The 25,656-nt window shown below is 32.7% G+C and overlaps 1 protein-coding gene across 2 annotated transcripts in view; it reads right to left on the bottom strand.

The window, feature by feature from the left end:
* Nucleotides 1-25,656, bottom strand: part of LOC124369822 (vacuolar protein sorting-associated protein 13) — a 249,003-nt gene that overhangs the window by 75,963 nt on the left and 147,384 nt on the right. For both annotated transcript variants that reach the window (XM_046827945.1, XM_046827944.1), the window contains exons 27-33: nt 20,630-20,776; nt 17,231-17,353; nt 14,480-14,582; nt 12,549-12,695; nt 10,756-10,940; nt 7,529-7,669; nt 5,823-5,924 (exon numbers count right to left, since the gene is read on the bottom strand). In XM_046827945.1, the coding sequence (XP_046683901.1) occupies nt 5,823-5,924; nt 7,529-7,669; nt 10,756-10,940; nt 12,549-12,695; nt 14,480-14,582; nt 17,231-17,353; nt 20,630-20,776 (948 nt within the window). The remainder of the gene's footprint in view (nt 1-5,822; nt 5,925-7,528; nt 7,670-10,755; nt 10,941-12,548; nt 12,696-14,479; nt 14,583-17,230; nt 17,354-20,629; nt 20,777-25,656) is intronic.

Here is a 25,656-nt window from a genome sequence, read left to right on the forward strand (position 1 = left end):
CACCTAAAATACACAATTCCACATTACTTTAACCAAATATGTTTAAAGGAAATCATTTTAATGAATGTGAAATTTTCTTAAAAAAATACTTTGCCAAATAACAATTGGTTTCACTCTTTGAGTGCCTTAACTTCTGCATAAAGTGTTGTGTGCTTTGGTCAAAATGTAGGTTTAGTAAAATAACTATTCGGCACCCATTTCTGGTTTGCAGATCAGTTATGGCTTGCTGTGTTGGTCTGTCTTAACTTTATAGCTTTAAGCCAAGTGTGTCCAATATTGTGTTTCTCTTTTATTGGTTACCTTATCCTACTGTGTTTGCTTATTTGGCTTGGAAACATATTCTCTGAAGGTTGTTAGGAAAGTAAGTTGCAGAGTTATCTGATTGCCAAACGGAAGGGGATGGCAGCACGATCTGAGTGGTGCTGTATTACGTCACTGTGTATTTGCTAGTATCATAGTGAAGGTTGCTATACCATTTTAAGTGTTGTTTTAATGAGCACATTATGAGCTTCATTTAAAAATGGTACCAATTGTTTCATGAATAACAAACTAATGTTCACGACAAAATCAATCAATCAATCATTTATTGTCAGAACACAAAGTGTATAACAATGTCATCATTTAAAGGATAACAACAATCTATGCTAGCCTATAATTAAGTACAAATACATTTAAAAAATTCATTAACCCCCTAAATACATGTTTTCTTTACTATATTCAAGAGTAGTTTTTTTGTATTTTTGCAGGACATTGTCAAAACCGTGAATATTTTGTCTGATAGGCCTAGACCTAGGCCTAATTTAAAATTACAATTTAGTGGTCCAGGTGTAAAATTAACTAAAAATTGATAAAATACAGTGATGCCAAAGGATTAAAACCAAGTTAAAAGTTACCCTATACATCAAAGTACTCACTTACACAATAGAAGCATTTTTCAGTAAACCATAACTTAATAGTGGTTTTAAACCTATTTAGGGACATGCCTTTGACTTCACTAGATAATGCATTGAATAACTTAATCCCCTGATATACAAAGCTGTTTTGGGTGCTAGAGTTAACACATCTTTTTGTACAATATTTAGTCTATTTCTTGTTTCATAGCCATGAATATCAGCTATATGTTGAAAAGCATGGAGGTGTCCATTAGTGTAGAAACAAACATACATATATAGGAGGGAAAGAATGCCTAATTTGATAAAATATGGTTTACAGTGAGTCAAATTTGGCAAATTACAAATAAGCCCAATGATTTTTTTCTCAAAACAAACAACTTATCACAATATCCAGAGTTTCCCCAAAGGATGATTTCATAGTTTGCTGACTATGTACAGAGGCATAATACACACTAAGCAGGATATACTGAGTTATTTTATTTCTTAAAGATCTTATCAAGAATATACCTCTTGAAATCTTTGCTGCCACATAGTTCATATGATATAATCACAGCTCTCTCAATTTTAAAAACTTAAAGTAAGATTTCCTGTTTTGTGAAAATTTAGATAAAAAACAAAGTGGCTGATCGTCTGTAGTTACTGATGACTATGTAGACAAAATTATATAAAAAAAACACCTATATTTCCATAAAGAAATGCATATAATATGTTTTACAATGAAGCAATTTAGTTATTTTCAACATTATTTACAATTTACATATAATTTATTTTCAACATCATTTACAATTTACATATAATTTACTCTAAAACATAATTAAATACAATCTCACATTTGCACAGGAATGAGTTCAATTATTTTTTTCACAAATATAAATCTACTACAAACTATAAATATACATAAACTATAAAATCTACTAAAATAAATCATAAAGTTAAGGAAATCGAAGATTTACAATCACATCCAAAGCATTTTCCACAAATATCAAGAACTTTAGTGTTTAAAATTGTGACTGAAAAATTTGATTTCACACATTTTGTACCCAATGGGTATCCCAAAATCTTTACTGAACTTAAAACAAGGAATGTCATACAAAAAAGACAATCATGGATTGGGGTCATATGTCATTGCCAAAAAAATCACCATAATTGGTTACAAGCAGAGGTGGTATTTACTCAATAGGAATTGAAAAGCTTATACCTAGAAAAGATATGAGCTTAAAAGTATGTCAGAAGCTCATACAGAAAAGACCTAAAGGTGCAGTATACCTAATACTATCAGACATCCAGGCAGTTTTAAGGGTGCTTGATGTCTGCTCTTTTGACTCAAAAGTAGTACCAGGTCATAAAAGTATTTCTGGGAATGAAACAGTCATCGCCCTTGTAAAGATAGGCTCTGAATGCCTTTTGGTAGGGCCATAGACGGGCTGTAAGTAACCTTCTCCTGCAGTAAATCTCTAGTAAAAACTAGGACAAGGGGGACAGATTCAAGACATGGAGACAGACCTCAGGACTCCGGTAATCAAAAATGTTTATAGTCCCATATGCTAAAGTTTGAATTAGATTCCTAGATTTCAGCAATGAGTATATACAACTAGTATTTGGGATGCTAAGAGTATATGTCCCTTTTAAAAAACATCTGATGAAGGTGGGTTTAAGCCAGACTGATGAGTACATCAGATTTGAGGGCTAAATAAAAGTAAGGGAGGCATATAATAAAAAAGATGTTAGTTACTTGTACTTTTGTTTTATGTAAGCAATTTACTTTCCAAAAGACCCTAGTATACAATGCACCTATAGATCCAATGATACATCTTTCAGTTATTAAACAATCTACAGCTGTATTTCAATTATCTATAATTAACAAACTGTGAACTACCCATTTAAAACTGATGAAATAGAGCAGTTCATTTAACCTATCAAAGAGTTGAAATTTGTGGATACTTGATAATAGGGTTAAGTCAAGATATAAACCATTCTTCTGTTTAAAAGTTTTGTATGGACCAGTTGGTATCCAAAGTTGTGTTACTGTGCAGTAATTAAGTCCCTGGAAATCCATACAGTATTGTGCGAATTAATGTGAACAAGCAGAATTAATTTGTAAATATAATTTATTTAAGCCAAAGCTACATTTAGGTACACTTATATGATATTTTTACCACAAATTAATAAAGAATATGTCCCCCCCCTTTACTTTTATAACTTCCTGGACTCTTTTTTTTCGATTGTTAGTGATTGGTTCTCTCTAAACCACAGAATTACTGCTTCCACCAGTTCTGTTCATGTTGTACAGTCTAGCCTTACATATTGCCCACAAATTCTCAATATGATTAAGATCAGGTGAATTTCCAGGCCAATCAAGAAGGGTAATATTATTATCATTGAAGTATTTCATCATAGTCTTTGATAAGTGGCACGGAGCTGAGTCTTGTTGAAAAATTTCAGTCCCTTCGGCCTGGACTTTGTCAAACTCTATAGCTAAGTGTCGCCCCAGCAATGCTTTTACTTTTCACTGTTCATCATAACTTCAATAGGAATAAGAGTGCCAGTTCCTGAGTATAAAAAACAGCCCGAGAACATTTTCTGGTGGGATGTATAACTGTTTGGTTAAAATGGCTTGCAGAAAGTGATTCATTGACTGCCTTTCGAACGAATTTTGATCACTGGCCCTGCACAAGGAACTGTATCAGAAAATAGTGCTTTCCTCCAATCTTCTGTGCTCCAGTGAGCAATATTTTTTGGCCCACTTTAGTTGTTTGTTTCATCATAGGGGCTATCAGAAGTTGTTTTCTCTGCGGTTTCACGGCTCTTCTCCCTCCTTATGAGAGTCGTTTGCGTACCGTTGAATCAAGGAATTTTACTCCAGCCTTTTCTAAATCTTGCTGGAGGTCATAGCTTGTTTTTCTGGGATGAATTTTGCTATCACGCAAAAGAAAGGCTTCACCTCCAGGAGGAGTCTTCCTTTTTCTTCCACACTTTCCTTCCCGCTGCACTTCAACGAACCCTGTTTCCTTTTTTTTAAATTATTTTGTTCACAACAACCAAACTTACACAACACTCCTTTTCAATGTCCCTTTGAGTCATTGGTGTATACTCACTAAGTGTTATGATCCTTTCTCTTTTCCTAGGTGTGATATCCATGTCAATAACATAACCTGATTGCACAGTTTTCACAAAATCAATTAAAATAACACAAACTTGCATGCATAACTTGCATGAAATATAATACTAATGTAACACAAAGCACGTGTTTAGAACAATATGTCAATAAGATTTTGAGGTTATATTGTTTTCTTGAACAAACAGCTGACAGAATATGCACAGCAGGTGCGCCAATGTGTGAAAACTGAATTTCCACCTCTGTTCACATTAATTTCCACAAAAATGTACCTATGAGTTAATGCATGTGCACAATTATAAAACTGAATTTTTAGATAATAAATTAGATTTATGTTAAATTAGATGTTGTTAATGTTTGTATGTAAATTTTAGAAATATACATTTGTTATTTATTGTAATTGTTTTTAATGAAGGGGTCTGAGTCCAAAGTGGTGGCTCCCAAGGCATGGCTCAATTTCGACCATATTGACTATACAGGAATAAAGCTTGTCCAATATACACACTGCTGGAAGCTGTATGTGTCATGTCTAAATTGTATAATTTTAAATAACAAATATTCTACAACAATCCGGATTACAATTTCATATTAAAAATGTTGTGTCATTAACAATTTAATACATTTCAGATTATTAAAATGCCTTTTTTAATTCTCTAAATTGCATGTAGATGCGTGTTAGAGATTCTAGAACTTTCTATGTCATAAAGGTTTTTATGTGTAAACCGCCACATAATAAATATTAATAATTTTAATCATAATTTCCTTGTATATACTTTGTAATAATCTAAATTGCTCTTGGTTGACTTTAATTATTTTATAAATATTCATTCTATATACGATCGACTAATCTTATAACATTGTAACTGCCATTGTCTGCTCCCGTACTCTATTTGAATGTTTAATACCATACACAACAAAACAATTGATCTTTTATTTTATTTATCCACTTCACAGGCAAATCTATTGAATATGGGAGAAGCCAGATGGATAAATGTGTGCTATGAGAAGAAACAAAACACTAGCCAAACACACATTGCTGAAATTTTCTGCTATTTGTGAAACAAGGAAAAGACGCTTAGGGGCTTATATGCTGAGCTGACAAGAGATCAGAAAACAGAAACAAACAAATTTCATAGATTTTTGTGGAAGTCTCAGATTTTATGGGTAAACGGAAGTGGGAGGGGAACAGAAGACCTTTTAGGTTGAAGTACAAGGTTCTTGACCCATCCCTCGAAAGAAAAGAGTATAACTTTCCCAGTGATCTATTTAGGTGAGTTTTGCTGATTCCCTTTCAATTGTCTAAATTTTCTGGTCCAGAGTCCCTTCTAAACCTATTATGATTTTTTTTCAGATATGCAGATATATCTTACAATATCAGTTGTCCTATTCCTGCCCCTAACCACAAGTAAGGCATTTGGACCAGTTTTTATTGATATTTTAGTATCAGCAAAATTTACTGACTCAGCCTTCAGATTAACAATGAACTCTGAATGCAAATAATGTAGCCAATATAAAAAAAAATAAAGTGTTGCATGTACAAATCAAACAGTATGTGATACCTAGAAACGTAATTCTGCCATGTGATTTTGTATCTTATGTTAGCTGAGGTTTATTGATTTTGAATGTTTCTGTAATGTTTGTTGAAGGATATTAAAAATCAAAGCTTACTAGTACCAGTTAGTTATATTGCATTTGATGGATAGTGACTCAAAAAGTAAAGTCAAACACCAACAGTAAAATCTAACTAAACCAAAGTAAAACATAAAATTTTACGAGAAGACTTTAATGAATATATTAACCGAATAAAATTGTACCTTAGAGACAATGGATATGACGCATTTGGGCTTTGTTACTGAAGATTCTTCAATGCCATCTATTTCATTTTCTTCTTGCTTTTGGGAATCGTTGGTATCAACCTGGAATTTAAAAAAATCATCTATAAAGCAAAATATGCCAGCATAAATCTGTGTTAGATTTTAATCGGTCAAGTAGGCCTGACTTACAATACTATTCAAAAGAGAGTATAAATAGAGTTTAAAATGACCTCCCTCTACTTTTTTCTGAATTTCTTCGTTGTAAAAAAACACTGTTTTGAGTTCTGCACCCACCTCTTCCTGAGAATGATATCTAAATTAACACATAAATTCTATAATCAAGGTTAAAATAAACAAATAATACCAAAGCTTTGTGACACACCTGTCACAAATTTCAACAAACAAATTTTGTGTCAACGCCATGCTCACTATCTTTAAGACATGGGCTTAATAAAACAAACACTAATTATTATCAGATGAACTAAGGAATCCATATAGGTCTGTACACAATAACCAACCATATACAACTGATCAGCGGACAACAGTAAATAGTGATCGGCAGAAACAAGACGAATCTGGAAACAAGTGTGGGCCTTTTCATTGGTGCATTTTAATTAGTATGTCACAATGTTTTCTTATGATTTATTTATTTTAACCTTGATTGCAGTTATATGTAAGGTTAGTTAACCACCAAATAAGAGATCAGATTGCAGATTTTAAGAAACCAAAATTGCTAATCTTTGGTATCACTAAAGGATGGAAAATGATTGAAAAATCCTCTTATCTTCATAATCCTTCTATTGTCAAAAATAGTCAACTCAACTCAATATTGAAATTTGACTTGAAAGTGAATATACTAAAAATGCATTAAATTAATTGTTATCCATTTTATAATTTTGATTTAATTTCAATTATTTCAAATAAATAATTTGAATCTTATTAAATTAGCTTTACAATATGAAGAAAATGTTTAAATTTGACTAGACTCCCTAAAATTGAGAGATATTCTAATATAAACTTATTAATAATTATTAGTGAGATCTATCATTTATAAATTGAAAGTCAAAACCAGTCTTTATTCAGTGAAATAATACATTAAATGTATTTGAAAAAGGTCATTAGATTTAAAATTCTTAAATTTCAATTGAAAATAATGTTTTTATAACAATTAAGGTACTATTGTGTACAACAGGCACATACTATGTCTTGTAGAAATGTTGTGTAACAAGTACAATGCCTTTTTGATTAACTAGTTGTTAAGTTTTGTTTTGAAATTCATACACACTTCATTACTCTTAATATATCTGGGCAAACTGTTAAACTTCATTCCCATATAACTAGTACTTTTGTTATAAAAGTCTACATTATCTCGAACAAAAATAATGTTATATTTAGTATTGTAGTGATTTGTTGTGAGGTCTGTTATTTATAGACTGACCTTGCTATCCCTTAACATATTTTACATACAGGCTATAAACTTTTATAATCTTATAGTGGGGAAAAAGATACCTTTAAATATTTCTCAATTTCATTTTTCATATCTACTTGTTCTTTTAGTTCTATGTTAATGTACATACTTATATCTAATACATCAAACAATATTTAATATTTCAGTAAAAATATTTTACTAGTCAAGTATTTTTTACTTCTTGTAGTGTATATGCTTCTGCTACTTGATCACCAAACACAACTGATGCATAAATTACCTGGATAGTCAGCTCCCAAGGGATGTGTGTAACAATGCCTTTCGGTTCAATAATTTCTACTGGTTCTACCAGAGGTTCCCAGAGGGCCAGTCTACTGTTATAGTAGGATACCTGCAGGTTCATGGAAGCCTCTGCATTTACCTATTCACCAATCATAATTGTTGAGTTATCACTTTCTCAGAAAGAATAAACAAATTACTTGATTGAAATAATAAAATATTATAATTTACAATTATCTCTTTAAGGATAAGGTGGCAGTTTCTTGCAATGCATTACTGCAAACCCATTACAATAAATTGTTATACCATCATCAGATAACCTATAATACATTCATATATTAAATATTAAAGCCCATACCCTAAAATCAAAGGATTAAAGTCATAACAATCGCGGGTGCAAAATATGTCCGATCACATGAGCATTACTCACAAACAATTTCAGTTCACTCAAAAAAAACTAAGGAAATTTGAAAGAAAGAAAATTGAATAGTACACAACTATGATGCTATGATGGTTTTGTCAATAGTTCTGTGTAGTTTTGCCTGCTACACTTAGTGATTGAGTAATAAATATTTACTTTGTATACTTCTATTTACAAGTTAAATTATGTAAAAACCAAAATAGTATTAAAAAATATGTGTTTCTGGGAAATTTACCACTCAAATATAGTGACTGCTCTGGGGAAAATTTGGGTGATCAAACATATTCGGCATCCCTCATAACAAGTCAAAATGTTTACATTTACTGTTTGCTCACAAAATATACATTGCTACATTTTTCTCCATTTTATTGAACAGATTCAATATATGATTCCATTAGCTTTTGTTCCATTTGTTAAAAAGTAATTTTCCTTCTCAAATCAAAGACAACTAGCAGCAGATCCAGTGGTAACCACTGGAAACTGCCCTGCTTCATGGTGTAACAGTGAAGTTGGATGGTAAGGTACAGTAGGATGTGTTGTAAAAACATTTGAAATAAATTAGGATTGTGTTCTGCACTAAGGGTTTTCTACATATCCTTGTCAAAAACAATGCTGCAGAATGATGAACAGCATTAGGTGATTAAAAGTTTTGTATTAAACTTGGTAAAAGTAGCAAGGATATTTTAAAAATGCGTATATGTGCCTTCAGCAGGCATGCAATATCATACACCCACATTATCGAATGGTAAAAGAAGTTCTGGGAGTTTCAGGAAACTGTCTATGATGATGGGTGGTGCCCTTTCAACAATATTAAGATACAATACAATTTAAAAAATCCTACAAGTTTAAGACACCACCTCTGCTGCCCTGTCACCTATCAACCTTAAAATCAATAGAGTTCTTCTTGAAACCAAGATATCTAAATACAAAGTTTTGAATCTCTAGGATCATTCTATCAAGAATTATTACACAGACAGACAGATTATGACACAATTTCAAGAAGAATCTGTTGAATCCTTAAAAATAATTAGGAAACATTACTCAAGTACTCAATCTTTTTATACAAACTCTGTATAAAGGGTGGCGCATATGTCAGTTTCCCCATAAATTGGGATATTTTGTTTCGTTAGGTTGGTAACAATGTTACGTTGGCAGCAAAACAGAGTAAGTTTAATGCTGTCTGTTCCAGTGGCTAGTGTAAAGTGACGCTCTTTGCATCTGTTATTTGTTTGTGTGTGTTTTTAAAATGTTTACAATGAATTTACATACTTCAGTTGTGGTTGAAGCATAATAAAAATACTGCTATAATAATTGAAGAATTTAGTGGTAAATATCCAGGTGTTGCAATACTCACACGGCAGTATATCCGGAAGTTAAATAAGAAATCTGAAAACACAGGAAGCATTTTAAATGCCCCAAAGTGTGGTTGTCCACGATCAATTTGCAACGAAGAAAACCTGCAGACAGTTGCTGAAGCTTTTGTAACCACTCCCGGTAAATCGACTCGTAAGGCATCTGCTGAACTAGAAATATCAAGAAGCGTGCAAAGAATGTTGAAGCAATGAAAATTTAAGCCATACCATCCATATTTACTCCAAGCGCTTCACGAGGATGATTGCGATAGGCGATTGGAATTTTGTGAGACAGTAATTATCTGCTCAGAGGCTGATCCAAATTTCTTGCAATCAATTTTGTGGTGTGATGAGGCATGTTTCAAACTAAATGGATGCGTTAATCAGTATAACTGTGTATACTGGTCGGATGTAAATCCTCATAACATAATCCAAGCAGAACTCAATGTGCCTGGTGTTATGGTATGGGGAGGTATTTTGAGTAGTGCACTGATTGGTTCTTATTTTATTCAATGAAATGTTAACTCACAAAGTTACTTATGGTTGCTGCAAGAAGTAGTAGTTCATGAGCTCAGAAACAATCTTTTTCAATATTCATTCACTCATCTGGCAACAAGATGATGCCCCAGCACACATCGGTATCCAAGTTCAAGACTTTTTAAATAACACATTTAATGAATGGATTGGTCAGGGTGGTACAATTGATTGGCCTGCGTGCTCGCCAGACCTAACCCCATGTGATTTTTCACTGTGGGGTATTATAAAGGAGACTGTGTATGCTTTAAAACCACAAAATCTTGACAAACTCAGAAACCTAATTAGAAATGCATTTGAACTTGTTAATAACGATAAACCTTTATTGCTAACAATTTGTGATTCTGTTCTCAGTCGTATGAAGTGTATACAAAATCAATGTGGACATTTCGAATAACTGCATTGTGTAGTAATATGTAGTAATTTCATATAATGAATTTGTTTTCTTGCCTAAAAGTGTTTTATTAAATTAACCTATAATGCCTTTAAATTTCTCTTCTGGTGAAACTGACATTTGTGCCACCCTGTATTTCAAGACATCTTATTGGGAATGAATGACGATGGATAGTAAACCATTACATATTTATTGCTTACAACTTTTTTATATATTCTTAACCTTATGCCTTAAGAATTTTCCACACTTGATGAAGACAATAGATTCCAATTCTTGAAATGTAGTGTTTTATTTTTTAAATATTAACAATGGCAAATGTCTAAAAATGTGTTATCCTATCAAATCATCAATAATACACTTGAAACAAAGTAATAGGATTTGTTTTAGGCTAAAATATTCTGGAAATATTAATTATATAGTTTTAAATTATATAGTCAAGAGACAAATTTACAATATACTCCCACACATATTATGAATTTGTCAGAATTGCAGGCCTATATTATATGATACAATTGTTCAATACTGACCTGAGAGCTCCAACTCTTGACACACGCTTGCATGTTGTACTCTATTAATAGCATGGGTAATGTTTTGTTGCCCACTCCAGCCTCTAGAGTTATCCACACAGAAGGTACTTTCAACACGCAAATCTCATTTATGCTTAATTTTGGTAGGTGCAGGTCCAACACCTGCCAAGCATCTTCTGCCAACTCTAAACACCATACAAAAACTCAAACTTTACTTTATATTTTACCCTTATAGCACCATATAGTTGCTGCTTATCTTTGGATTAGCACTGATTAATTATAAAAAAATGAAAACCATATTTTCTTTTCTTTTCTAAGTAACAAAACGAAAAGTTATTGTATATAAATATTTTGTTATTCTTTTATTTGCCCGCAGCTCATTTGTTCTCCGCACGGCAGTAGTGTACGCATATACGTCCTTTGGGTGTTGAGCGGTACTGCCGCCTGTGAGACAAAAACCGGTCTAGCAGCGATTGATATGCTCAGAGGTGGTCACGTGGTATACATAACATCTCTAAACTACTAAAACATACTTTTTACTCACTCTAGCAGACTAACTCAGAACTACCATCACAAAACAAGGCAAACAATCAATTTGTGCATATACACACTTATGGCATTTATAGCATGGTCAGCAATCGTGCTTATATGTGCTGCAAGGGATCTGAAATTATAAATAACTGTTTTCTCTTGTGTATTACAGCTTATATTAGAAACAAGATTAACGTATTAGCGTGCATTACTTTATTGCTAAAGATAAGTAATACTAAATAACTTAATAAAACTGTTTTAATGCTTTCAGGAGGGTGTAAAAACTGTAAGTAATGATTATGAACTGCAGAGTATGTGTGTTTTTTTTTAATTTCATGAAAATATTGCTGATAATACTTTCTGATAACCAGATTAGCCTGAGGATTTTTTTCGTTCTTCTGAAACTCTCATGGTTTTGCTCATTTCTGTTCCTTGCGAAGCACTACTTCCTATTATATCATCCACTGAGTCATGGTCGTTTTGCAGACACATCTGTTGTTGTCTGAATTTAACCATTTATTGAAGTAGTTGCACCTTGTTCATGACAGATTTATTACTGCTATTTACTTTGCTATAAATAGTGTACCCAAAATACAGGAAGTGTGCAAATGATGATGGCGTGTGCGGGAAGTTGTATCAACAAAGCAGTCAGCAAGCCCTGTCTGCTTTTGTTTACAATACATAGTACTATATTTGCCTCCGGAAGAGAGATAAAGCTTTCTTTTCTGATCTTTCTCTCATACTTGACTATTCTAAAAGGCACTGTATTGCAATGTTTGTGCAACAGTTACATTGTTAAAGTATACTACTGCATTTGACTACCTTCATATATATTTCACAGTAAATCATGTCGATGACATGGAGTCAAGTATGGAGTTTGCGAGGATTCATGTCAAAGACATTATAAAGATTAATACATTTAAATATTATTTCAATGGTTTTTGTAAACATAATAAATGTGGAATACACATACACACGCAAAACACATACAATAAATTCCTTATATCCCCAATACAGACTAAACAATGTCGAAGTCATAATCATAAAAATATAATGAACAAATATCAACTAACTACCTAATAAACTAGTATTTAACTTAATAACAAGTTCACAGCACGTTTCTAATGGTGGCTTATTATTGACTCTGTTGTGTATCTCTAGATAGCATGCAGCCAGAGTATTTCAGAGCAGTCAGAGAATTAATTACTGGACAACATAGAATTATCTCCATAGAATTATACACAACCAAAGATAATACACACCTGTTTTTAGGAACAAGTAGTCCACATCATTGAACTCATCAACGTCCCATATATCAGAATAGTCATGTTCTTCCTCTTCAACAGGTACAATGCTCTGTTTCCCTGCTGTCACGGTTTGCATGATTTTCGTCAGTAGCTCCAAAGTACCTGTGAACAAAATGTACCATAATGATAGCTAAAGATTTTTTTAAAATTTTCGATAAAATGTAGGTAATAACAATTACGGACATTTGGTTACCAACGATCAGTTGAAATGTTTCAAAAACTGACCATGACCCACCATTTCTAGTTCAAGTAATGAGCATTATGTGCTTATTATATGTTGCACTTAATGTAAAACAATTAAAGTTGAGAGATGAAAGAATAGCTACGCTTGCAGCTTTAAAAATTCATTTCACATCATGGAATCATTTTTATATATTATTATGAACTCCAGATTCCAGGAGTTGAGTCTGTGACTGTGTCAGATTTCAGACACTGCACTAAGCTGAATGTGAAATAGAGCTAAATTCTTTCAAAGTTTGCTAAAATATTTAGCATTAACACCTTACATTTTCTCCACAACTTACCTGAAAATATCAGCAAACTTAACTGCACAATAGAACATCCAAGAGTTCAGAAGTAGGTTTTTCATAAAAAAATTATTTACAGCCTCCAAACAAACAAAATTTCTACAAAGATTCAAATGGTAATAGTTAAAATTTTCAACTAATTGTTGATTAGAAAACTGGAGAAATTAAAACAGATCCTAGCAAGACAGGAATCATATGGAAGGAGCAAAAATCAAGCACAACTCCTCTAAACTATTAACAACAAACCATAAACAAACTCATGCATAAACCATTATTCCACATAGGCTTACTCAGGTCAGAAGTAAACAGTGTATATGCCTACACTGTGAGATTAATACGATTTGCCAATCCATGAAATTATATGTATAATATTGCTGATACTACTGCAGCATTTGAAGATAATTTGAGTTATTTTACATATTGCACATAAAACAACCGCCACCATCAACCACGGGGTGTGTGGTAATTAAAAATACTTATGTACAAATAATAATAACCTATCTCATTCTAAAGTATCCACTTTTATTACCTGTACAGCTGTAAAATTAAGTACAATAGACTCCTCATATCCACCCTGACGAGACCGGGCCATGGTTTGTGTTGCAAAAAGTCAGATTACCCGAGGAGTAAAAAACAAAATCTTTTTCTAAGAAAATAAAATCTGTATATATATTATATGTGTATATGACAAAATACATTCATAAAGTAATGTAATAGTGTATACAGTATTTATGTAATAATATTTACCTGAAAACAAAAGTAAATACTGTACTGTACACAGTAACTAATTGAAAACAATGTGAAAAGTCCGGACACCCTTGACATTATTGCCAGATACCAGAAACAAGTAGACGTTCAGATAGCCATAGGAGTTAATTATGCGGAGGTCGTATATGAAGGGGTTATAATGTAAATTAGGCTTTTAAAGATATTTTAGCTGAGTATTATTAAAATATATTATAAAAGTACAAACTGTTGTTACAAAGTTTGAAAGAGAATATCTACCACAATTTTTATCATCATAATTGTATTTATAAATGTTTACACGCAACTAAACAAATATACGAGTATATAAAGTTTATAATAGTGTAAAAAATTTACTGTCAATAACATAAAACTATACATACATCTTAACGAATTTCTAGCTGAATATAAACATTTATTTGACCACTGGAAGAAAATCATTGGCAACATTGTAAATATTTGGACTTTCCCTCAGGCTTTAATATACTTTGTTAATTGTGCCTTGTTAAGGTAATGGTACAAGTGGTGTTTACTGTATTCAATCACTAACAAGTTTAACACAGTATATTACTTTTATTCTCAGTCTGAGTGACATTTAACAAAAACTTCACTGACCTGGAGTCACAGCCACACGAATGTTGGTAGTCGTGAAGTCCAATTTAAACCCTTGTGTTTGACCTTTGCACCCAACCAAATACACTGTTACAGGCCGAATGATCTGTGTAATACATATAAACATAAACTTAACAATATTGCAATGGAACTTTTTAAATCAATGTATATTTAAACAGTTCACTCGTGTCTTGCGCTTATATTACTGCTGTGTCAAACAGTAAGAGGGGACAATGTATATTTAAACAGTTCACTCGTGTCTTGCACTTATATTACTGCTGTGTCAAACAGTAAGAGGGGACAATGTATATCAAACTCATCTGTATTTTGTACATTATTGCATTTATTCTATTAATAATACAGTTAATTTTAAATGGACCATAGTAACACCAAATGATATTATAAATGCTGTCAAGGAAATGAGTGATTCTGATAGTCTTAATGTATAGAGTATGTCCAACAATTTACTTAAAAGTATTATTGTTGGTGCGACTGAACCTTTGGCATTGTCCATAAATTATCTGCTTCAGCATGGTATTTTCCCTGAGCAACTGCAAATCTCAAGAGTAAATCCAATTTTTAAAAGTGGTCCTAAGGACCAACCTCAAAGCTACAGACCAGTTTCTGTAATTACTGTTTTAGGTAATCTAATTTAAATATTGGTTTACAAACAAATTACATCTTTTTTTGAAAATTTTAACCTTTTAAATCCTTTACAGTATGGTTTTAGAAAGCACAAATCAACTTTAATGCTTTGGATCAGCTTGTTAAACAGGTACACTCATCTTTTGAGGACAAGGACTTTGCTCAGGCTACATTCTGTGACTTGAGGAAGGCCTTTGATTGTGTCGATGGTAAAATTCTCATCACTAAATTAAAATGTTATGGATTTTCTAGGTTGAATCTAGATTTTTTTAAATTATATCTCATTAATTGTAGACAATTGGTAAATGTCAATGGTAAGTGGTCGGAGGAAACTACTGTGGAGTGGGGCGTTCCACAAGTCCCCATTTTTCTTAATCTATATAAATGATCTGTTTTTGTCTGTTAATTCGAAAACCATTTTATATGCAGATTACACAACCTTCTTTAATGTCAGTAAAAATTTTAATGATCTTGAATTGTTGGCAAATGATACATTAAAAAATGCCTAAGTGGGTTGTTGCTTAATAAGGACAAAACTAAACAAATGTTATTTAATCTTATATACAGATGACACAACCTTCTTTAATGTCAGTAAAAATTTTAATGATCTTGAATTGTTGGCAAATGATACATTAAAAAATGCCTCAAATTGGTTTCATGCAAGTGGGTTGTTGCTTAATAAGGACAAAACTAAACTAATGTTATTTAATCTTAGGCACAATTCAGATTCATTGGATGATGGTTTCTCAAATACAGTAAAGTTCTTGGGTATTAATATAGACAAAACTTTGACATAGGGAACACACATTGATTACTTAAATAAAAGACTGTCACGAGTTATTTATCTCTTGAGTAGACTGAACGATATAATACCAGTAAATTACATTAGAGGTGCATATTTTGCCTTCTTTCAACCTGTTTTTAGATATGGACTAGTACTGTATGGTAACTGCTCTAGGATTGAAGAAATATTATTACTGCAGAAGAAGGTTATTAGAGCTCTTAAAAAATGCAAGCCTAGAGAACATTGTAAACCACACTTCAAGAACTTCCAATTCCAAACTGTTATAAATTTATATATATATATATATATATATACATTAAATTGTATAAATGGCAATTGCCTTATTTAATTTCAATAAACATTGAATCGCAAAAAGTACTTGCTCCGCCGGGAGTCGAACCCGGATCTCTCACTTGCCGGGTGAATGTGCTACCATTACACCACAGAGCGCTTACTTTTTCCGATTCAATTATTTTGTATTTGGCCGTATCTGTCATATTGAAATTGGAATTATATATATGATTTAGTTTTCCATACACATAAAAATTCAAATTTACTTAAATTTGAAACATGAAATTCATAACCATAAAAATGTGTAATAAAAATGATGCTGAAATTGGACTATGTCGGTTAAGTAAAACCCTTAACAGCCATATCGTGGTATCTTTGAAGGTTTATCATTTTGTTTAAAGACAAATTAGCTCATATTCCATTGACAGATTTTAAAATAATTTCTATTCCTGGCTGTTGGAGGATCCATTTTATAGCTTGGATGAATTGTTCACAATAAAAATATGGATTTTTAATGATAATTGTGTTTTTGTATTTTGCTACAATCACTTTTGTGCTGTACAAGCTTAATTATTGTTAGGTTTAAATTTTGACATGGCTGTAATAATGAGCTGTATTTATGATTTTGTCAATGATGTTGTAAATTTTTGTATCAAATAAAAATGATGAAATAAGATGAAATAGTCCAGTGAAATTCGCTGAACTCCATTGCTATGGTATATTAATTCTAATCAATGTTCAATGCCACCTTAAGACTGATAAAAGAATTGTTAGCATAGTTTTTGTATCTCCAATAATTGTTTGAAGCTGGCAATAGATATGGCTTCAAAATTTAGTATGTAATAGTATTCACAATTTTTAAAATCTATAGAACTTGATCATTTAAATTAATTACATACCACAACACACATAAGATTTCATAGTAATTTATAAACAATGGGAATAAGTTTGTGCCAACTGTGTGAAATAAATAATTTATCTCTAGAGAAAAACAGTTCCTAGTTCAGGATTTATTACAATAAAAACTAACAAACCTTAGATTTAGTTTTCTTTCTTTTCTCTGGGTTAAAGCAGCAAGAGAATAACTGGAAGTCATTGATGGATCCATTGTAAACTTCTTCACCCTCTTCCATCCTTATTTTAAGATTAATTTCATTCTGAAACAGAACACTTCAATTTACATTTTTGTAATCTATTACAACATATTTAATAAACATTATGCTTTCATATCTTGAAATAGAAAGATGGTTCCATACAATGTAAATTTGTAAAACCAAATCAAAAAGTTCTTTATTCACACAATCATAGAGAATGGTGTTGGCGTCAAAAAGCAAAAGCATATTACTAAATTTATGTTCCTAAAGACTAGACTATAGACTATAAACAAGAGTATGTGCTCAAGAAACTGTCCAGTTAATTTCTCCATTCCAGGAATTCCTTTTCTGAATAAAACGGGTGGTCTTCAAGCCATTTTTGGAGTTGTTTTTTGAAGCCTCTTCCAGTAACTTGCTTAAGGTGATCAGGTAGCTTGTTGAAGTAGACTGCTCCTTTGTAAGTTGGCTTCTTCTCTAATAGACTGAGGTGGTGTGATGGGAGTGAGAAGTTTGAGGCATTTCTGGTGTTATACTGGTGATAGTCACCAAGTTTTGGTTTGTTTGACGATACCACCAGTAGAATCACCTCACCAATATACAGTGCTGGTATTGTGAGTATTTTTTGTTCTTGAAAGACATGTCGACAACTGTCTCTGTATCCTATGCCTGCTAGACTCCTCATTGCCTTTTTCTGCTGCAGAAATACTCTATCCATGTTTTGATTACTTGTTCCACCCCATGCTGCAATGCCATATCTTACGTGGGCCTCGAAGAGTGAAAAATAAGCAGTTTTTGCTGCAGGTGTTCCAGATATTTTTTTAATTCTTTTTATGACATAAATGCCTGATGAGAGTTTTTTACATAAAATGTCAATGTGGGCATCCCATTTAAGGTTCATGTCAAGGGTAATACCAAGGTATTTTGTGTTTTTATCCACTTTTACAGAGGGTAGGCCATCAATTTATTTCCCTTCCTCTTGTGCTGTATGTCATTTGTACTGTTTTATTTTCATTTAGAACAAGGTTGTTTGAATTGCAGTACTGTTTAACTAAGTTGAAAGCCACGTGTGTTTCTTCTTTAAGGTGGTCTTTATGTGTGTTAGCTAGTGTAAGTACAGTATCATCTGCATACATTACTATTTGGCAGAACCTGTCCATGCACTTAGGTAAATCGTTTGTAAGCAAGAGGAAAAGAACTGGCCCAAGGACTGATCCTTGTGGCACTCCTCGGTTCACGGGGAGTGTTTCAGACTGAAATTTTCTAGTTGTTCCATTTAAATTGTGTTTCAGTTCCACTAGTTGTTTTCTCCCACTGAGATAGCTCCTGAACCATCCTGGTATCCCATTTATTCCAAGGTGTTGTAGTTTATTAAGCAGTAGATCGTGGTCAATGCAGTAAAACGCTTTACTGAAATCGAGGAACAGACTGGTAACTGTATTACAAATTTAAATTTGGTCAATAATATATTCAACTAATTAGATTATGGCAGTTACTGTAGATTTTTCTTTAAAAATCCATGCTGGTTGTCTGTTAAGAAGTTGTTGAGGTTCAAATAATTCATAAGTCTCTGCAGGATAGTCTAAAACAAACAACTTATCTACAAACAAACACAAAGATCTTAGAAAGTGCAAAGGTAACTTGTAAGCAGAGTAGGATAGTAATTTGAAGTAGTTTAATGTCTTGTATTGTGCACCATTATAAATAGTGTATTGTATAGAATGCCGTTCTGAAGTAAATAAAGTTGGACTACGCCATACCCGTTTAGCGTATCAGTCTTCGCTGATGGTGCATATAAATTTTCAAATCTACGAGGTGTGTCCAAAAAGTATCTGAACTTTACGTCTGGCATGAACTGACGTTACTCGGCGGCAACGGCAATCTGGTCCCCTTCAAAGTGCTCCCCTCCACAAGCCACTACCTTATTCCAACACTCCTCCCACTTCTGGGAACACTCCTTAAATTAATTTTGCGGAATGGCTAAAAGGTCCTTTGTTGCATTTTGTTTTATTTCTTCAACATCGTCAAATCTTTTTCCAATTTTTAATTTCGGAAATAGCCAGAAGTCACAAGGAGTTTGTGATGAACAACGCCGTCCTGGTCATAAAAAACTGTCAGCATTGTCTTGAGATTGCTTCGACTTTGTCCTGCTTTTTTCGGCCGTTGCTCTTCGTGAGTTTTCCACTGTGATGATTGAGCCTTTGTTTCAGGGTCGTAGCCATAAACCCATAACTCATCACCAGTAATAACTTTTTAAATAGCCCTGGGTCACTTTTTATTAAATCCAAATTGTCCTGTGCGATTTCAAGTCGACAGTTCTTTTGGTCTTCTGTCAGCAGCCGAGGAACAAATTTTGCTGACACACGGTTCATTTTTAAATCTTCATGTAAAATGTTACAAACTGATGATTTTGGTATTCCTAAATCTTCTTCCAGCTCTCGGACAGTCAATCGACGGTTTTCATTAATTGCTGCACGAACACGTTCAACATTTTCAGCGTTTCTGGTCGTTGAAGGCCTGCCAGATCGGTCATCACTCTCCACTGATATGCGGCCATTTTTAAACCACCTAAACCTCTCTTTTATTTGTGTATTGCCCATAGACATGTCACCATAAACTTTCTGTATCATAGTAATCGTCTCTGATGGTGAATGGCCAAGTTTTTGGCAAAATTTAATGCAAATGCGCTGCTCAACACGTTCAGTCATATTGAAATGCAACGCACACACACGGCAGTACTGTACGGAACAGAGCGCTGTGACTCACTGAGTGACCGGATTGTATTCAATGCCTAATATGGGAAGGAGTAGGCCTTCCCCACCCCTCCAATAACCGGTTCGAGCCGGTCGGTTACGCCGCAACTGCCTACTGGTCGGCGGTCGGATACTTTTTGGACAGACCTTGTGTAGTCATTTCATTCTCCAGATGTCCTGCAGACAGATAGAAAGACAAACCTATAGTCCGTATAGACAGACAGACAGATAGAAATGAAATTTTTCCAACTTCATGACTAAAAGGCTTTGCTACATCTCAGCCAATAACTAAAAAATTCATTGTGATTTATCAAAATAAATTTCAAACTTGAAATAAAAAGTTTTAATAAAGAGTTTTAATTATTTCCAATGGCATAACTTTCATACCATACTAATTATTGACAAACTATACATACATATATAGAGTATGATACAAAATTGAGAATTTCCATTTAGATATTTCATTTTCAAATATGAAACCTGCTTGATGCTTTGTGGTAGTTATTTAGATATCTATTCAGTCGGGAGATATTCTGCAATAATACAGCATGTAATTAAATTATTAAGCAGCAAATATCATATTACTTACATTCATAATTATAGCATTAGTGTTGATATCATCTAGGTTCTCCACAAGTATTATATCAGGCTGTTCTACCAGAAGCGAAATAGATATTGGTACAGGTCTAGCCTGCGTTTTTTCCACAGGTGCCACCTCCTTAGACACCACTGGAGCCTGCAACACACATTTTACCAACTGGATAACAGACAAGACTACCAGTTATGAATTAGGAAATTGTAGTAAACTAGATTTGATGAATCCAAAAAAGATTAGTGAGGTATTGTGTGACCAGAAAATAAGGTTAACTTGAGTATGAAATGATTTTTATAAATTTGTGATGAGGCCTGTGGTTCTGTATTGTGAATACTCTATAGGAGACTTTTTATGTTAAGTTTTTAACTGTTATTTGTTGACTATTATTTATTGTTTTTTATTGGTTAATTGTTACTTTTTGTTATCATTATGCTTTTACCAATGTCACCACAATATGCATTGTTTTTCCATATTACAGAAAATGAATTATGTGTTAAAACTTTAGTATTAGTATTTACCCTCAGAGCGCTTTTCGTCACGGCCGCGACTAATTAATGCCTATTATGATGGCCAAAGTCGCGCCTGCGATTATATAACAGCGCTTTGTATTATATTCATATTTAAATGGCAGCAAAATAGTCAAATTTGGTATCATTTGAAAGGTGAAGATTTGTTATAGTACATATAATCGTGACAATGCATAATTGTGAAGGCAGTGCATTACGTCATACTTTGTTTTGACAATACGTTACAACTGCGTAATGCTGACAGCTGACTGCGGTGTTGCGTGGTTTTCAAACATGGATCGTAATGCTTAGGAACATGTAGTGAAATTCAGGATGTTTTAGATGAATATGTATCTAGTGAAAACGATGCAAGTGACATTGAAGCTCCTGATATACCTTCAGACATTTCACTTCGTGATTTTCCAAGTGGCAGTAGGGAAGAGTACGAACTGGACCCTAATGAACTTTGAAGCTAGGGTCAAATTGCGCCAGTGCACAGTTTGCTAAATCAAAAAAAAGAGGCTGAAGCAGATTTTGGTGCCCTGGCTGTAATACAGGTGTGCACAGGGAATGTTTCCACTTACTAGAATATTTCTGGAGACCCCTTAGGCCTGAGAGAAAAAGAAAGGCATCACAAAGCAGACACTCAGAGTAAACACGGGGAAAATATTGTGTATATACTTGTTATTTTTTCAATGTTATAGTTTGGTTTTTAATTTAAATATAAAAAAAGTTTATATATTTGTAAAAAATCATTAAATTTGGAATAAAATGGCTATTTTGAAACTATGTTTTTGTGTACATAGTGAAATCTTGAGTAGTGGATGTTAGGACATGACAAAAATTGTGAAAATTTTATTTTACTTCGGAGGGCTAAATACCTGTAAAGACAGAGGCCAAGTACAATACTGTTATACTTCTTTTATTCCTTACTGTTTTTTGAATACATTGATATATAACATGAAAATTTAACTATAAAATTGTACTTTACACGGTTTTTTAAAAAGAGAACTGTAACAACGCCAAAAAACCCGTGGCACTAAGGGAGTGGGTATATGGTACTCGGAGGGTTAAAAGGATAGTTTTAGAAAAATAACTGTAACTGTCTTTAATAAACAAACATGGCGTAGTAGTCCTGTACTGAAGAGTTGTTTGTCAAAAAATGATTTTAATATAGAAGTCAATGGAAGAACTGGTGACCAAAGTGGTGATGGGATATGTACATCTGATCTTTTTATACTAAAAAGCCCAAAACAGCTCCAATTTTCACCCTAAAGAAAGAAAGATATATATATATATATATATATATATATATATGTTATTCTGCAGGTAGCTCATTCTAAGATTGGCATTAACTTTAAGATTGAGTTACAACTGAAGAAAATGGGTGATCAGAAGATTTATTTAATCATATCTTGAATGGACAACAATGCTTTTTCAAGCTATAGAAATACTTCAAAATGTGCTCCTTTATCACTATTTATTTTTGTGTTTGGTGAAGTAATATCACAATAGCTGCTCACACTCACTTGATAGCGCTTTCTGTTATAATTCGGTGATGACCACAGCTGCTGAATAAAGTGCTTACAGGATTTTTTTGACCACTGTGAATAAAAGTAATTTTTGCCTATCCTCAATGACTTCAATACCCCTAGTATCATTCCTGCCATGCAGCAAAGCTTGTATAAATCAAGTCATTCTCAATCATAACAATAGTTTATGAGTGGTTCAAGAAACAAATTGATTAGACCCAGAATGAATAAATGAATAAATGAATAAATGAATTTATTTCCCATATAGAAATTCCACAATACAATTATTTGAACCATTGAGAAAAAAAACTGGCCAATTTTACAAGTAGTTTGGCCAATTACAAACATATATAAATTCCAATTCATTAATCAGCAACCAGTCTATGATTTAATTAACTGATTAGTTAGTTAATCTAAAACTAAATCTAAAACTAAATTATCTAAAATAAACTAATTAGAGTCTAGCATTATGCTTATTACAAGTTGTATGCCCGCTTGTAGCATCTGTGGGCAGAGATATTCATTTAAAACATGCTTGAAAACCACTACTCTAGCACGTTGGTGAAACACCTTACATCCTTCTGACCATAAAGCCAAGCGACTGTCTTTTTACAAAAGTACTTCATATTGGTTGAGTTCTTTATTTTGAAGCGGAAGTTGGTTGAAAATTTAGGGCCTAGGTATTGAATGGAATGACGGAAAATAGATCTGTTGACTTTTGGTAGTTTAAACGATTTATTTACGAAGCTTCTCGTACTGTAAATATGGTCATTTGGTATAATACTTTCTCTATTTCCGCTCCTAACAAAAAACAGTCTCAGACCTTAAATATAAAGAGATGTTGAACAGGTAGGATTTGTAGCTCTTGAAATAAAGGGAACGAGCTTGTTCGTTTAGATTTTTTAAGAAATTATTCGAAGAAAAAAATTTTGAGTTGTTCTTATCTTATCTATTAAAGTTTTGTAAGTACCCCCCCAGCAAGGTAGAGCATACTGTATTTTTGAATTGATTAATGCAAAATAAAAGGGTTCTTAAAAAGATTAGAATTACAAAAATTTCTTAAAAAATAAAATTTTCTTATTTGTGATCTTAATTTTGAGTGCAAGTCTAAAATGTGCGGTTCAAAGGTAAGTTTCTCATCAAGCAAAAGACCCAAATATTTTATTGATTTCACTTTTTTCAAAGGTTGACAGCTACATAATTGAAAATTGCAGTTTAGTGAATGGAAAATTAAAGGAGGAGAAGGAAAGTCAAAACCAAAAAAAACCAAAATTTACAAAATTTGTTTTACTGACATTCACTTGCATTTTAATTTATTAAACACCATTTTCTTAATAGTCAGGAGATCAGAGTTAATTGAATTAGTAAGAAGGCCAGAATCTTTTCCAGTGTAGAATAGAGCTATATCGTCTGCAAAAGCATTTATATTTCCTTTAAAATTAATATCTAATAAGTCATTTATAAAAATTAAGAAAAGAGTGGCAGAGGTCGTTGACCCTTGCGGGACACCTGTTTGAACTATGAGTGGATCACTAAAGTTATTATTTATCTTTACCTGCTGTCTTCTTCCGGTAATAAAACTGTGGAACCAATTCAGAGCTATTCCTCTGATACCAGCAGCCTCTAATTTGTTTAAAAGAAATCTCATGATCTACCATGTCAAAAGCTTTTCTGAAATCGACAAATAAGCCCGTTGTTTTTTGTTTTGAATTTAAGCCATTAAAAAATTAGTTCAGTTACATTTATATTAAAGCACTTTCTGTCGATCTGCCCTTAATAAAACCAAATTGTTTGTCACTAAAAAATTTGTGATATATTAAGAAATTTGGTTAACCTTATCAACATAATTTTTCTCAATTAATTTAGAAAAAAACAGAAAGAAGACTAATAGGTCTTAGATCGTCTAGTTTATAAGAATTTGGTTTTTTTAAAATAGGTACTATTGAACTTAGTTTTAAACTTTTCTGGGAAAATACCACTAGAAAAACTGTTATTAATGATATAAACCAAAAACTGGCGCAATTTCTTTTATTATATTTTTTCAACAGACAAACGTTAATTTTGTCATAGCCAGTGGATTTTTTGTTTTTTTAGACTGATGAACCAACAGCTGTTACTTCATCCACGGTGGTAGGAGTTTATAAAGAAGGAATTAACGTATGACACGGGTAGGGAATGTTTCATTAGAGGGTGCTGAACCTTGTTGGACTGACTGTACTGAGATAAGATGCCTATTGATTACCTGGGCAATAGAGAGCGGCTCCGTTATCAATGTCGCGTTATCAAGCTCAACTCGGTCGACGCATTTATCTTTGTTGCCTCCAGTTAAGCTATTGACTATTTTCCATTGTTGTGAAATGTCTCCTTTACAGTTTTCTAACATATTTGAATAATAATTATTTTTTACAAAATCAATTTCAGATTTTAAGTTTGTGGAGAATGTTTTAAATAGTTAATAAATTCTGTATCATACGGTCTTCTTTTCGAGATTTTAAAAAGTTTTTTTCGTTTTTTCCAAATTTTTTAAGTAGTTTTGATGTAATCCACGGGCTCAGCAACTTGGCTTTCCTCAGTTTACAGTCTAAAGAAACTATCCTGTTACTATTAATTATAATATTATCTAGAATTTTATAAAACCTATCATAACATAAATTGACATCGTTTTCAAAGTACACTTCACTCCAATCAATGTTTCTTAATTCAATCTTAACCTTATTATAGTCTATTTTATACTTAAATGCATTAACAACGCTATTATCAATGTCTCTATTGTCCTGCTTACTAAATTTAAGTCCCAAAACACAGTGGTCGGTAATACCTAACTCAAATACATCACTATAGAATGTATTTATATATCTATTTCTAACAAAGATATGATCAATACTGGTTCGTGAATTATCAGTAAATTCTAGTAGGTTTATTTATCAAGGAAACAAAACCATTACTATTTAAAATATCCTTGTAAGAATACGTTACTGTGTTT

The sequence above is a fragment of the Homalodisca vitripennis genome, chromosome X (assembly GCF_021130785.1).
Source record: "Homalodisca vitripennis isolate AUS2020 chromosome X, UT_GWSS_2.1, whole genome shotgun sequence".
In the NCBI taxonomy this organism is placed as follows: Eukaryota; Metazoa; Arthropoda; class Insecta; order Hemiptera; family Cicadellidae; genus Homalodisca; species Homalodisca vitripennis.